Genomic DNA, 13,466 nt, shown 5'->3' with positions numbered 1-13,466 from the left:
TCTCTTTAAAACTCGTTTTTAGGTCTAATAGTGTAATTTACATCACACTCAGTAGACGTTCCTGAAGCGTTAATGTCAGTGCAGCGTCTATCACCATTGTGGTAAGAACAGTGATGCTAATGCTAGCTTTAAAAAAAAAAAAGGCTACCGAAAGCACCTTTTAATGATAAATGTGCATGTACATGATAACATATTAAAAATGTGTTTTAGGGTTTCATGACACTTCAAAACTTGTCACAAATAACACACACACACACACAAACACAACAGTCTGGAACAGTAGACCTGTCTTTAGAAGAGAATTTGGTTTATTGATGATTAGTTGATTTACTGGAATTATATTTTCACAAATATTTATCTTACTCTGTAGCACTATGAAGCTCTGTTTATTTTTTTGACTGACGATGCTCATCCAATTCTCCCTCCAGTTCCGATGCCAATCATCGAAACAATAAATTATTTCAAACAGTCTATGATCGAAAAACAAAGTTCATATTAACAGAGTTGGAATTCAGGTATAAAAATACGTTCTAAGTGCCACACAAACTTTAATACTGTCACCTTTAAGGCATGTTTATATTTAACAAAAATGTGTATTTAAACAGTGTTCTCATATTCCCCACTTATAAAAAGAATGTAGAGGGAAATATTAGTAGCAAGCCTGTAAATATCTTATAAAATATAGCAAAACTAAAGAACCAGCCACAAACTGTCAAATATATCTAAGGCGTATGAAAGCATGATCTGTTAAAACTCTGTACTTGGGTGTTAATGTAAATACTGAAAGAAAACCAACACAAAAACTACAACTCTAAATACAACTTAATTCCAAAGATTACTAAAGTAAATGTCTGGATAAAAGTCATTAGGGCAATAGGGTTTTACAGAGTGTTTCAAAATTACCTATATTCTATTGTAATGATTCAGTGTTAAAGGCAGCATTGAATTTGCATTGCATTGATGCTTGGTCCAGCCTAAATTTCTATAATTTAGAAGCTAGTAACAATCAGTTCAAATTTGATTGGGTCACCATTCTGGATGATCCCAAATTATGACACAAGTAATGTTTCAATCAAGGCAATTTATGCCTTGACAAACAGCAATAAATCATAAAGCATAAAAATTGAAATTTTTTAGAAAGGTTTGGGATTGAGTTGTGGACAGCCTTCAGGTCGCCCTCTTCCTGAGTAAAGTCAATAGTTGACTCGTATTCTTCAATATCGCAAAAATGCTCATAAAACACTTGGGAAGAAATAAAGTTATGATAACTCTGAACAAAAACTTCTAAAATAAACACAAAAGAATACATATAACAAAAAATGACAGACTGTTAGTTAGGGATATCAAAACACTCCATATCCATCCCCACGGGCTGCCACAGCAAAGGCTGGGTAACCCCCGTAGGTTGCATAGGCAGTCAGGTCCTGACCCAGAGAAACAGCCTGTTTCAGCTGGGTAGCAGTGGTGGTGGCAATTGTATAACCTGTGAAGCCAAAAGGAAAAGACTCAGGGCAAAATAACTCTTGAAAAGCAAAGTGTTTTTTTTTTCCTTTTAATTGTTTTTTTTTAACCCTGGAATGCATATCAAATGACAACTTCATTTATAAACTATAGTTATAATGTAAAAATGGATGGATTTTTAATCCATTTAAAATTTTACAGAATTTTTGCATAAAAGTTTACAGTCTCTGTAATGTTTTTTAGGAAACGCTTCATTTTACAGTACAATACTTAGTGTACTTACCTAGAAAGTACTGGGTAATATAAGGTAAGTACATGGGTTTAGGGTAGGTTTAGGGGTAGGTTCAGGGTTAGTACCTAGTTATTACCCAGTTATTACCCAGTTATTGTCATTACTATAATAAGTACATATTATGTACATGGGAAATAGGACTGTAAAATGAAGCGTTACCGATTTTTAAGTATGCAAAATGTTATACGACAATAACATTGAAATTTAAATAAAATATGCCTTTTAAATATATATATTTTTTTCAATTTAATCATTTTATGTTACCTTTTAAATTCTTTTTACCACAGACGTACATTATAGAGTAATTAAAAAAATATGTCTGTCGTATTAGAAAAAATGCCCGCCCCAAAAAATGCTTGAGGCACAGATAATTTAATTTTAAAATTATCATAGTTGCTAATATTTTGTTGCATTAATGTTGCATTCTTTATCATTAAAATATTAAAAATATAAAGAAACAATGGTGTGATTTAGTTTGATTGATGGGAATCTACACTGCAAAAGCCTATCACGGCCTTACAAAAGAACGTTAGGCTACGTACGTGACGTACAACTTAAGCCGCTCAACAGTTACCGCGCATTTTTGAAAGCTGTTTCAAAACGAGTTTTCGCCGGCTTACTCGCTTCAGTTCCTTCCGAGTGAAATGATACTCTGATGAGGAGGTTCTGCTCGGACAAACGCTTCCTCCCGCTGTACTGGGACTGGAGAGAGGACAGCGCTGCCTCCACTCAAAGTATCTGTGCGAGACGAGTGTATTTGCGTGCGTGTGTATGTGTGTGTGTGTCATGGCAATGCATATCCCTCTGTTGACTGCTTTAAAATGCAATGTTTGAGAGATGTTTCTGGTGTTACATCTAATATGTTGTATAGTCAAGTGTTTTATGGATATTCATAACATTGCTTCTGTGTAATGTGGTGTAGGCTATAGCCAACCTGGTCATATTGCTGTTGGTTAACGTTATGTTTAACGTGATGATTACGTGCTGCGCGAATATTATAAATATACATACTGTAGGCCAATAATAATTGTGCCCCCCCCATACATTTCATATGCCCCCCTTAGGACTGAGGTCTGGCGACGGTTCTTGGTACTACATTGAACTCTAGGGCTCTTGATTCAATTTAAAGAACACTTTATGCCAAAAAGATTCTAAAGCCTACAAGAAGACATGTCTTAAATGAATACATAATACATTCATGTTTGAGTTATTTACATTTTTTCTAGTGATAAAGTATGTTCATGAGCTGTTTAATTCATAAAATGTAATTAACATTAAAAATGAATGGAAACAAAATTAATCAATTAAAACTAAATTCATAAAATCATCCCATGATGGGAACCCCTAAAAGGTTCTAAATATGAAGTGGCTGACAGAAACCTAGAACCTTTTCTTCTAAGAGTTTACGTGGTTACAGTTAATATACTCCATTATAACAGAATTAGCATCACAGTAAAATAAGTATCAGTCTTACAGACCTCACATACCTGGGAATGCAGCAGCGGAAGCGTCAGCGCCCTCTGTCTGAACACCAAGGATCTGCAGAGTGTGTTCGGCTGCATGGAGCTTCGCCTCATCCATCGATGCACAGAGCTTGGCGGGGGTGAACGGGTGTCTGGTTGGACACACAGAGAGCAACAGTGGTAAAATAAATTGGTAAAATGTATGAATGTGTTGTATATGCTGTGGAGAAAAATACTGCATAGATATTATGTATGTTGGGAAGTGTTAAGCCCAATTTATACTTCTGCGTCGGACATACGCCGGACCCTCTACGCCGTAGACTACCCATTGGTTTTAATTTATACTTCTGCGTCGTTGTCCGATTTGACGCACGCAGAGGGAGCATGTGAAACCCGAGGGAGCGGTTTGAGCAGACCAATCACAGCGCTTGCATCCGCGTAGAATTGACGCGTTGTTACATTTTTGGAGAGGTGCACGTCAGGGTACGCCGAAGGGTATGCGCGCTACGCACAGCCTACGGCGTAGCTACGGCGTAGGTTCGACGCAGAAGTATAAATTGGGCTTTAGTGTGACTAGGGGCTTTCGCACTGGAGGAACCTTTTCATAGTTCCTAGAATTATTGGAAGTACTCGGATTTTGGCGCGTTCGCACCGCAGGAACTAGGAACGATTTTAGTTCTTGGAACTCCTTTTTTGATTAACTAATTTAGCTCCTACTTCAGAGTAGGGTCTAAACCAGTCCTTAGACCTTATGCACCAGAGAAACGAGGGCGCCGCCATCTTTAGAATATTGTCTTTGAACTTCCGTTTTTGCGTTCGCTCTGTATATTTCTATGGCATCGCTGTCCAGGAATTTTAGCTGGTGAAGTTGATTTACTTATTGTATGGTTAACGAAAGTTATCATGAGCATTGTATTGTTTATCATAAGCATTGTAAAGCATATGTCTTAACAAATGGACCTTGGAAATTTTTTAAAGGAGCCGTTCATTCATAACTACGCAAGATTGCGGTGAAAATACAGACCGGAAGTCAAAAGACAACGAGCTCAGCGCTGAAAAGGGGCGTGGCTACATAAGGTGTATAGGAACTACCAGTGACGTTAGTGTATGCTGTTGTACGCGGATTGGCCGAACGCACGCGAAACACCAGTACCCGCCATTTAAAAAAAAAGGCTATGTAAACACACATTATATAGCCTATATTTTTATTTCAGAAATAACTCTATGAACATGGAAAACAGTAATAGATGGGCCTCTTAACCTTTACCCGGGGAAAAAATCCAACGCAACTTTGAGGGGACCAAGCCAAACATGATTATGTATTTCTGATCAGCTAGCAACACTGGACATCAACTACACAGCATATATGCTAATGGCTTTTTATTACTGTCTACTTTATGTCGAACTGTTCTATCTAATAGAGTATTAGACAGGACTGTTAGACAGATTGTAAACTAATGAACACGAAGAATGTGAGCACTGTGCGCTCAAGCTCTGGCATTCTCAGTGGCATCAAAATAAAGGTCCGCCGTGCCGTCAAAATAAAAGTCATGTCAGCAAGCGTGACTTACGTCACTTCAGAGTTCCTACAGGCGTTGCGAATGCAACCAGAAAAACGTTCCATGGGGAACCATTAGTTTGCCGGGAACCACCCTGGTGGCTAGTTCCTAGAATTACCCAATGCGAAAGCCCCTCATGTGAGATTCTGCATTGCTACATGTTGTGTCTGACTGAAGAGTGTTAGCTACTGGATACTTTTCATATCTCTGAGATTCTACTCTGATTTTATAATTGTTACTGATGAAAATACTTCATACAATACATTAATTCACCAATCACCATATTATATTCCCTTATGTATGTATAATAATATGGCGGTCAGGATAGACATGTTTGCGGTGAATTCGTAATTAAGTTTTAAAGCTCAGACATGATTTCACTCAGAAACAAATTTGTGGTGATTCCAACATAATGTGAATGCATCACTATCCATGAAAGGTGAGTATCTGATGTAATGAGGTATCTTGGAGGGTATCATCATTTTCAATTTGAAGCAGCCTTCATGTTCTTCACGTGACTGTAATGCACAGAAATCTATCTAGGTAGGCAGCTCACTAGGTTGAGACACAGTTAATGCGAGTATAGTTGAAGCAGAGGTTAAGGCGTACATATTTGGATATTGAGTAGCCAGAGCAGGGATGGTGACTTTGTAAAGGAACAGTTGCCTCTGATCTGGTCCAATAGCAGAGTGAAGCTGGTAAACAGGTTGGCCCCAGTTATTCTTTTGGCAAATATCCTCCAAGATCTGCAAAACAGGCAAAATGGTCCTTGGAGAAATATTTCTTGAAAACTCTCTCCTATAAATTCCACAAGTGATCTTTTCAGTGCGGTTATGACTGTACCTGTGGGGCGTGTTTGATGCCTTGGGGCTTCAGAGTGACTGGGTTCATGGGCGTGAGCTCCATGCCAGGAAGAAGGTCATAGAGTTTTTCGTCAGGGCGTTTGTCTGTCTTGAGTTGGTATGTGGCACAGCCACGACCTACGCCTGCATAGGCAAGGTATCCTCGCCCACCCAAACCACGTACGCCCGCTGCCCCTACAGGTACATTCATGTAAATTTCTAGGAATGCAAGAAGGCATTGATTCGAATCAAATCACCAGAAATCACCCAGGTTTCAATCAAGACAATCATATAGATGTATTCCAAGCCAGCACATTACAGAAGCTGCATCTCTGATTTTTTTTTTTGTCTGATTATAACTTTTATAGATTTGGCAGACTTGATTTTTGTACCTCAAACAATATATTATTGTCTCTGGACTGTAATATGCAGGCATGGATAACCCATTCAAATGCTAGATGTGACAAGCAAACTTACAGTATAACAGAATATATATATATATATATATATATATATATATATATATATATATATATATATATATATTGTTTATAGTCATATGCAAAGAAGATACAAATATATGTTTGAACTGCCTGAAACATTATGTAAAGATCATTCATTATGAGTAATTTCGTCTTTTTTAAGTCAACATGGAATCAAAATCTTCTCAATGAGCTTCCTGATCTTATTGTGTACAGTTATTCCAAATAAAATGAATGTTTCATATTCTTTTATTAAAATACAATAAAAAGTATTCCCTCCAGCCACCTGGCTCAATTCACGTACATGTACTGTATGTAACAAAAAAAGTGTACATGTACTGTATATAACACACACTTATTGATTTCATCCAATCAATAAGGTTACTGTTTTTTTAATTTAATATGCCAGAATTTTCAGATTTTGAATGTAGAATATTTTTTTCATGTTGACTTCAATTGGCCTTGTATTCATTTGGTTTCTTTCTTTCTTTCTTGATTGATTTATTTTAGACATAAAGTGGATCTTTTTGGTCATTAATATTCAGAACAATTTTATATATTCATTAAGAACTACTGCATTTTTAGCAGATAATTCACAAGTTTGATTAACAGTTACAGAATGAGATTTATTTGGAAATGATTCACACCTTAAATTACATCTGGAGCAGATTTCAACAAAAGAATTAGATTACCCACCTCTCACAGAGGGTGAGCGCACCAGCCCCCTGGTACTTATGTGCCCTTTGGTACTGGGGAAGCGGAATTGATTGGGGATGGTTGTGTACGCAGGGGGGGCGTAGAATATTGGTGCTCCTAGGTACGCAGCTGAGGGGTCGTACATTTGGCCCACGGTGTAAGCGTAGTCTGCTTGGAGCAGAGCACTGCCACGACCCCCCGTGCCTCGTGTGTAACGTACATAGCTGTCCTTATCCACAGGCTTGGCTAGCGTGACCTCAATGGGAGAACCGTCAATGACCTGGAGAGAAGTCCGAGTTTTTTATAAAGAATATTTTGCAATGATTAGATTTTCCTCTAGATTCAATTTCCATTAGGTTCACCTTTCCATTCAGTGCATCCATTGCATTGATGGCATCCTCTCTTTGAGAGAAATGTACAAAGGCATAATCTCTGATCTTCTTCACCCTTTCAACAGCACCTGTAGATTAGCAAACACTCTAAATATTTCAATGAAATCAAATGAAACAAATGATTTCCTTCAGACTCAGAAACAGGTTCTTTTGGTCCTTGCTAAGGTAAGCATCATAAATATCATTGTTCAAAAATTGTTTGAACCTAACCTTAAAGGATGGTTCACCCACAAAGTTTCTCCACATGTCGTTCCAAACCTGTGACAATTTTTCTAACATAAAACACAAAATGATTTTTTTTGACCATACAGTCAGTGGGGGTCCAATTTTGTTTCGAAACAATGCTGTTGAATGTTGTTTTGACATTCTTCATAATTTTTGCCTAATAAAAAAAAAATGTCATACAGCTTTAGAGTGACATGGGGGCAATGACAGATAAATAATGATATTCCTTTTTGTGTGACCTATTCCTATGAGAATTAAACCTTGGAGCATAACTGCAGGTTTATAGGAATAGTGTATTTTGTGTGCCATTACTGTTCTAAGTGTTCGCACTTCCGGTTTTCGCCTGGCAGATGATATAACGGGTGAAAAAAATCCTAAAGACTTGCATAGAAGAATCGACCTGAGCCATATCCAGAGGCCAGAATATTAAGTGACTTTTTGTTTGTTTTAAACAGCTCACCAGGTTTGATGCTGTTAAACTCTTTCTCAATGGTCTCCTCTGTAGTGGGCAACATCAGATTACGAACATAAAGGATCTTCACTGTGGCCATGGTGTCCTCGTCTACCTCTACCTCAGGTTCAGCCCAGTCGACTGCGATAGGATGACCCCACAGTTGAATTCTCCCTGGAAAGTGATAGTGAAATCTGTGTCATTGGCTATTCTTTTATCTCTCACTCACCTCCTTTGGGCAATGAACTAAGTATCTTTGGACTCAACATGAGTTCAGCCAGAGAGAAATCAATAAAATCTTGTCTTGCTTTGGAAGCAGATGATTGCCTTGAAAAACGTCTGTACATTTGGAAAAGAAGAGTGTTTTTTGGACATGACATAGTACAGGATATAGTATAAAATCATACTATAATAGTAAGTAACTAGTACAGTATATGTGTATAACTTAAATTATTTGTTGTATTGAGTTTTACCTGGTAGCAGTTTTCTCCTGGCCATGGCGGCAGCTCTATGACTTTCATACTCCACGAATGCAAAACCTCGGTTCTTGGTCTTGTCAGCAGCACTTGGATAAACAATGACATCCATTACACCATCCGTTACCTTCTTCATCTCTGCCAGGATTTCTTCTCTCTTTTTGGTCTTTGGAATGCCGCCCACAAATAGACGACAGTTGTCTACACTTGCACACACACCCAGAAGTCTTCCATTCCTGTGTGAAGATGTGTGAGAGTTGTTCAAAATGCTTCATCCACTAGATGTCCACTTTGAACAATGACTCACCGAATTTCATAATTGTTGAGCTGTTTCATGGCATTCTTAGCCTCTTGTTTTGTGGAGAAGGTAACAAATGCATAGCCTCGATTGTTGCCATTGAAGTCCATCATCATCCGTACTTCGTATATGTTGCCAAACTGCATAGACAGGTAAGCTTAACATTTTTAAAGCTACAACACACTAAAATTTATATCTCCACCTCAGAGTAAATACATTTATAAAGTCTTGATCACATTTTTATTTCTTTCTTTATATTCTTAGGTGGGAACAGGCTTCCAATATCCTTCTATTTGGGGCAAGTCATTATTAATTTTTAATCTTTTTTTAGATTCATTTTAAATGGTTTATTTCATATTATTTTTGTTGACCACCTTACTTGTTCACAGAGTGGTACCAGTTCATCCTCAAAGAGGTCTCGAGGAAGCTTTCCCACAAAAATTTCACTGCCTCTCTCTGGAGTAGGGCCTTCCCAGCCAGGAGGTGGACCACCATATCTCCTCTGGCCATTTTCCTGTGGAGAAAAACAAGTTATAACTCATTATGAACAAGTTAATACATAAGTTAATATGCATACTGAGATCACCACAAGGAATAAGCAAAAACATAAATGATTATGGTAATACTATAGAACTCAAGGGTGAACAAAGCATTGTACTGATCCACAGACATGTGCTGCTTTTTTACAGATGGAAAGAAATTAGTTTTTCCATTTCCACCACATGATGGTGCCACTATACTACATACTAAAACTGCTAAAGAAACAAGACAGATATACTGTCAGATTATCTCCATTAGTGAAAATGTAAAAAAATGGATATTATGGACCAGCGACAGAATTTTTGTCTCAGATTTCTCAAGTAAGAGTCAATTTAAGCAAGTGTTTCTATCCCATAATTCCACACTGGCACCTGTCCTGCTACCCTAGGCTTTGGTAACTCCTACCTGGTGTATGTGATATCCTGTGCGCTGGATCAGAGTGCGCAGCGCAGCCTCTTTCTGCGTGCCAGTCAGTCCATCCCCACATTTTTGATTGGTTTCCATTGTGAGTGATTATCAGCAATAAATCAGCAAAATTAGGGGTGCTCACTGAAATTAAATCAAAGTTCAAACACACATAAATGATAGGGCAAGATAGCATACTCTTGCTTTAAATCTGAACATGATAAGAAGCCAAGACATGTTACTCATAGAGAGGTTCAAAGGTAAGTTGTTCATATGTCCTAACCATGCCCTTTTGAATAACGCTGGTCCATTACTAAATAGTCATTTTTCTCATTCATATGTAAGTGTATTGTGTGAAAACTCTGTAACAAAATATCTAATCCAGGTGGATGGGAAATGAGTATTTGGTCATAATATAGGCCTGCAACATCTTCATTTAATCGTTGTTTCTGATCAAAGTCAGTTTGAACAGTATGAAGAGAGCTTTGGGTATACTGTATGTTGGCTTTTTATCTGCTGGACAGTGTTGGCAAGAAAAGTGGGGAAAGGAACATTTTCCTCACCTCCAGGTCAAGGACCGTGGTGTAATTATTAACTGAAGAGAGCAAATCAAAACAGCAGACGATCATTGAGTCACATATGTGTTTTAAGAGGAGGACATCTGTGCCCTGCCCTCATTTCACACCTTGTTTCATCTGATGAAAATGTGTTCCCTCAATCAGAACTTAGAAAATAAGAAAGCATAATTCTATTATTACATCAGAAGATTGCTCAGACTATACAGTATAAATAGCTCAGTGTTGAGAAGACTTTAAAGGGATAATCTTAAATGAAGATTCTGTCATCATTCGCTCATCATCATGTCAGTTCAAACCTGTATGACTTTCTTTCTTCTCTGGAACATAAATGTGTCTATAACTAATTTTATCCATACTATGAAAATCAATGGGGCCCAAAACAACATTGGAGCCAATTGACTTTCCCTGTATGGACAAAAAACAGACCTTTTTCAAAATATCTACTTCTGTGTATACTCTTTTACTAGACAAACGAATATCTTCTTTTTCAAACTAGACTTTAATTTCTCAGTTACAGTATGTCATAAATGTTTTTCCTGTCTTAGGAGAAATCAAATTATAAGTGTATAAATCTAAATAGCAGCTCTGATCATTTAATTTAATTTAATGATAAGTTCACATTTAAATCTGTCACTTTTGATTGCAGACAGCAAATCTGAGAACAATTTTAGACATTGTTGAGATTTGTTTGGACACCCGATGGAGACACAAGATTACTAAACTCTGAGAAGAAAAATAGGGCAAGCTGGAGACTTAAGCAAAGTCCCCATTTATCTTGCTCTAATAACAAGATCTTGATTATTCTTTCTTTCGAGATGAGGGTGCTATTAAGCGTGATTGAATCACACAGCCACGCGTCTTTAAAATCATCAGTGGAGTGTATATTTGTCTTTGTCTTTTTCAGCTTCACTTGATCAAATAGAGATGCTGAAGAAAACAAAAGATGGTGGGTACAGAATAGGGGTCAAAGGTGACAAGACTGCTAGTCATTTTCCAAAGCTTTTCAGCATCTGGATGTAATCAGGACAGCAATGATGACAACATGATCTCTGTAAGTGCCTCAAACAAGACACAGGAAAGCTGTTAGCTAGCTGTTAGTTATACATGGTTTTATATTCATGTATAGATAGATACATCATGCACATTAGTGGCCAAAAGTGATGTCAGGCCTAGGAAAATGGAAGCTTGTTTCCGCCATGGAATAAAACAATTTAAAAGATAACTGCAACTTTTTATCTCACAATTCTGACTTTTTTTGCAAGTTATAAAGTCAGAATTACGAGATACAAGCTCACAATCCAGAATTTTTCTGTCAATTGCGTGATTATACCTCCTAGTTCTGACTTTGTTATCGCAATTGCAAGTTTATATCTAACAATTCTGACTTTTTCACGCAATTGCGTGTTTATATCTGGCAATTTATAACAATTTAGGGCAGTTTATATTGAGTGTTTATATATCGCAATTCTGACTTTTTTCTCACAATCGCAAGTCATAAAGTCCAGTTCTTAGGAAAAAAAGAACCCCCCCATATTTAAAATATTTTAAAAATGTCAAATATTTTCCTCATAGTTTGATGGTTTCATTGAACTTATAGTCATCAAAAACAAATATCCCCTCTGGACATCACTTGCCACTACTGTATATAAAAACAAAAATTATACCAGTATTCTAATACATTTAGGCCTACACATATAAAAAGAAGCACTTAGTTTTTAGAACCGTTTTCAAGTCTTATCTTGCCTAGGACATCAAATGATCAAGGATTGAGCCCCATGCTCTTTTGAAATGTTGTCTATGTCTTCTTTTCATTAATACTACAATGCAATGCATCTAACCAGCAATGACAGCACTAATGTGTTTGCCTATACAAATTCAATAGCTTGTGCAAAGCACAGAGAGTTTATCCAAACTGAAAAGACTCGTAACATATGACTCACTGGGTGAGATGCTGTTACCGCATGCTTTTGCATTTGGTGAATGTTGCCTTTTATTCAATCCATATGGTGCATGAGACCAAAAATCGCAAAATGACGGTTTTCTTGAAGCTCAAACATTAGGGATAAAAGAGAGATGGCTGAGCATTAGGAATCCATTAAAGAGAGCATTTTAGCAGTTGGAAAAGGGCTCCATTAGTCTGCGGTCTATCCACTGCTCTCTCCTGGACAACCTGGTTACCGTTTGCATAAACAAGATAACTAGACGTGCGCTTATCATGCCTGGATCTCTGGCTGCTTTTCAGCCCATGTTGACTGAGGCTAAATACACTTGTTCTGAAGGCCGTTGTGCTGTACAGAAACTGCAACACAGGTGCAGGGAATATAATATTTGTAAGTGCACCTCAATTGCATGTTACATTTGCAGCCTGCCTCTGTATTTAAGCGTTTAAGACTATAAGTCAAGAACGATATGCACTGTATCTCCCACCACAACCACACGGTTGCTACTGTTTAAAACCATCTGTGAGGTTGTAATTAGCATGGCAGTGTTTAATGAAACCGTATGATGGCGAAGTACCATAATGTTGAAGCATTCTAGTAACAGCAGTAATTAGCTTTGGGCTAATGTCACAGCTCACCTCCTTAAATTTATACTGAAATTCACATTTGCATGTACATATGTTGAAACATCACAGTTGAAGACAGGTTAAAGGTGATGAGTGGCTCGTTTCTGCATTATAAACACAGATGAAGCCTATCACAATAGAGTTTGTGCTGTTGAATCTTAGAATTGAATTGAATCTTTCCTATAAATAAATGATGATATTTACATAAATAGTCAAATTAATGTGTATAATTCATTGGTGACCCATTTTGTATTATAGTATTTTGCATAGACAGTGTTCTTACAATAATACTGGACAGTTTAAATGCAAAATGATTAATTGCATTGCGCAATAAAAAAGCATTAACAGAGCCATGTGGACGAGCACAGTGCTTTCTAATGCCACTACAATTCTCCTTATGTCTCACAATTTAGTATTAAAGATGCAACTTACCTGAGCAATTTCAGAGATCACCACCCGGAAGACTCAGACCCTCATTCTGCTGAATTTGGCAACGTGTCACTGGGGTGATTCTGTAATCACATCATATCAAACTCCAAAGGTTCACCGTCCTGGGGCTGTTTTACAAGCCGGCGTGGTTAAACGTTAACCAGCTCTATCTCTGCCTCTCGCTGTAGGCCAGCCCTTTGACCAGGAACAGCACGATATCATGGTTCGCCGGCAGCCGGGTGCCTCCTGAACCAGAGATACTACTGCAAAAGGATTTGCTCTTTTTTGTCCCAAATATTAATAGCTTTTGA

At 37.6% G+C, this 13,466-nt stretch overlaps 1 protein-coding gene across 4 annotated transcripts; it reads right to left on the bottom strand.

Annotated features, from left to right (window-relative positions):
- Positions 1–286: 286 nt before the first annotated feature.
- On the bottom strand, positions 287–13,257 carry a1cf (apobec1 complementation factor). 4 transcript variants are annotated; one of them, XM_077206024.1, is made up of 12 exons: positions 13,159–13,257; positions 9,583–9,726; positions 9,017–9,151; positions 8,647–8,777; positions 8,337–8,575; positions 7,873–8,037; positions 7,158–7,255; positions 6,796–7,075; positions 5,619–5,836; positions 5,385–5,521; positions 3,241–3,368; positions 287–1,483 (listed from the first exon to the last, which is right to left on the bottom strand). In XM_077206024.1, the coding sequence occupies exons 2-12, from the start codon at positions 9,679–9,681 to the stop codon at positions 1,344–1,346; spliced, it is 1,770 nt and encodes a 589-aa protein (XP_077062139.1). In that variant the 5' UTR covers positions 9,682–9,726; positions 13,159–13,257; the 3' UTR covers positions 287–1,343. The 4 variants fall into 4 exon arrangements, with proteins under 4 accessions (XP_077062139.1, XP_077062140.1, XP_077062142.1 ...); XM_077206025.1 differs by having other exon boundaries at positions 5,619–5,812; XM_077206026.1 differs by having other exon boundaries at positions 1,352–1,483; positions 3,232–3,368.
- Between the last annotated feature and the right edge of the window lie 209 nt (positions 13,258–13,466).

This window comes from Siphateles boraxobius, unplaced genomic scaffold (genome assembly GCF_051911475.1).
Source record: "Siphateles boraxobius isolate OS27281-9 unplaced genomic scaffold, OSU_SipBor_1 55, whole genome shotgun sequence".
NCBI lineage: Eukaryota > Metazoa > Chordata > Actinopteri > Cypriniformes > Leuciscidae > Siphateles > Siphateles boraxobius.
The sequence above is the reverse complement of the archived record's forward strand: the minus strand, read 5'-3'. Positions and strand labels throughout refer to the sequence as shown.

Excerpts from the sequence above, each read along its gene's own strand:
- a1cf (XM_077206024.1), bottom strand. The coding sequence starts at position 9,681 with ATGGAAACCAATCAAAAATGTGGGGATGGACTGACTGGCACGCAGAAA. Across the intron at positions 5,837-6,795 it reads GCGCTCACCCTCTGTGAGAG|AAATTTACATGAATGTACCT; the intron begins GTGGGTAATCTA and ends TTGCATTCCTAG. Across the intron at positions 5,522-5,618 it reads GCATCAAACACGCCCCACAG|ATCTTGGAGGATATTTGCCA; the intron begins GTACAGTCATAA and ends CCTGTTTTGCAG.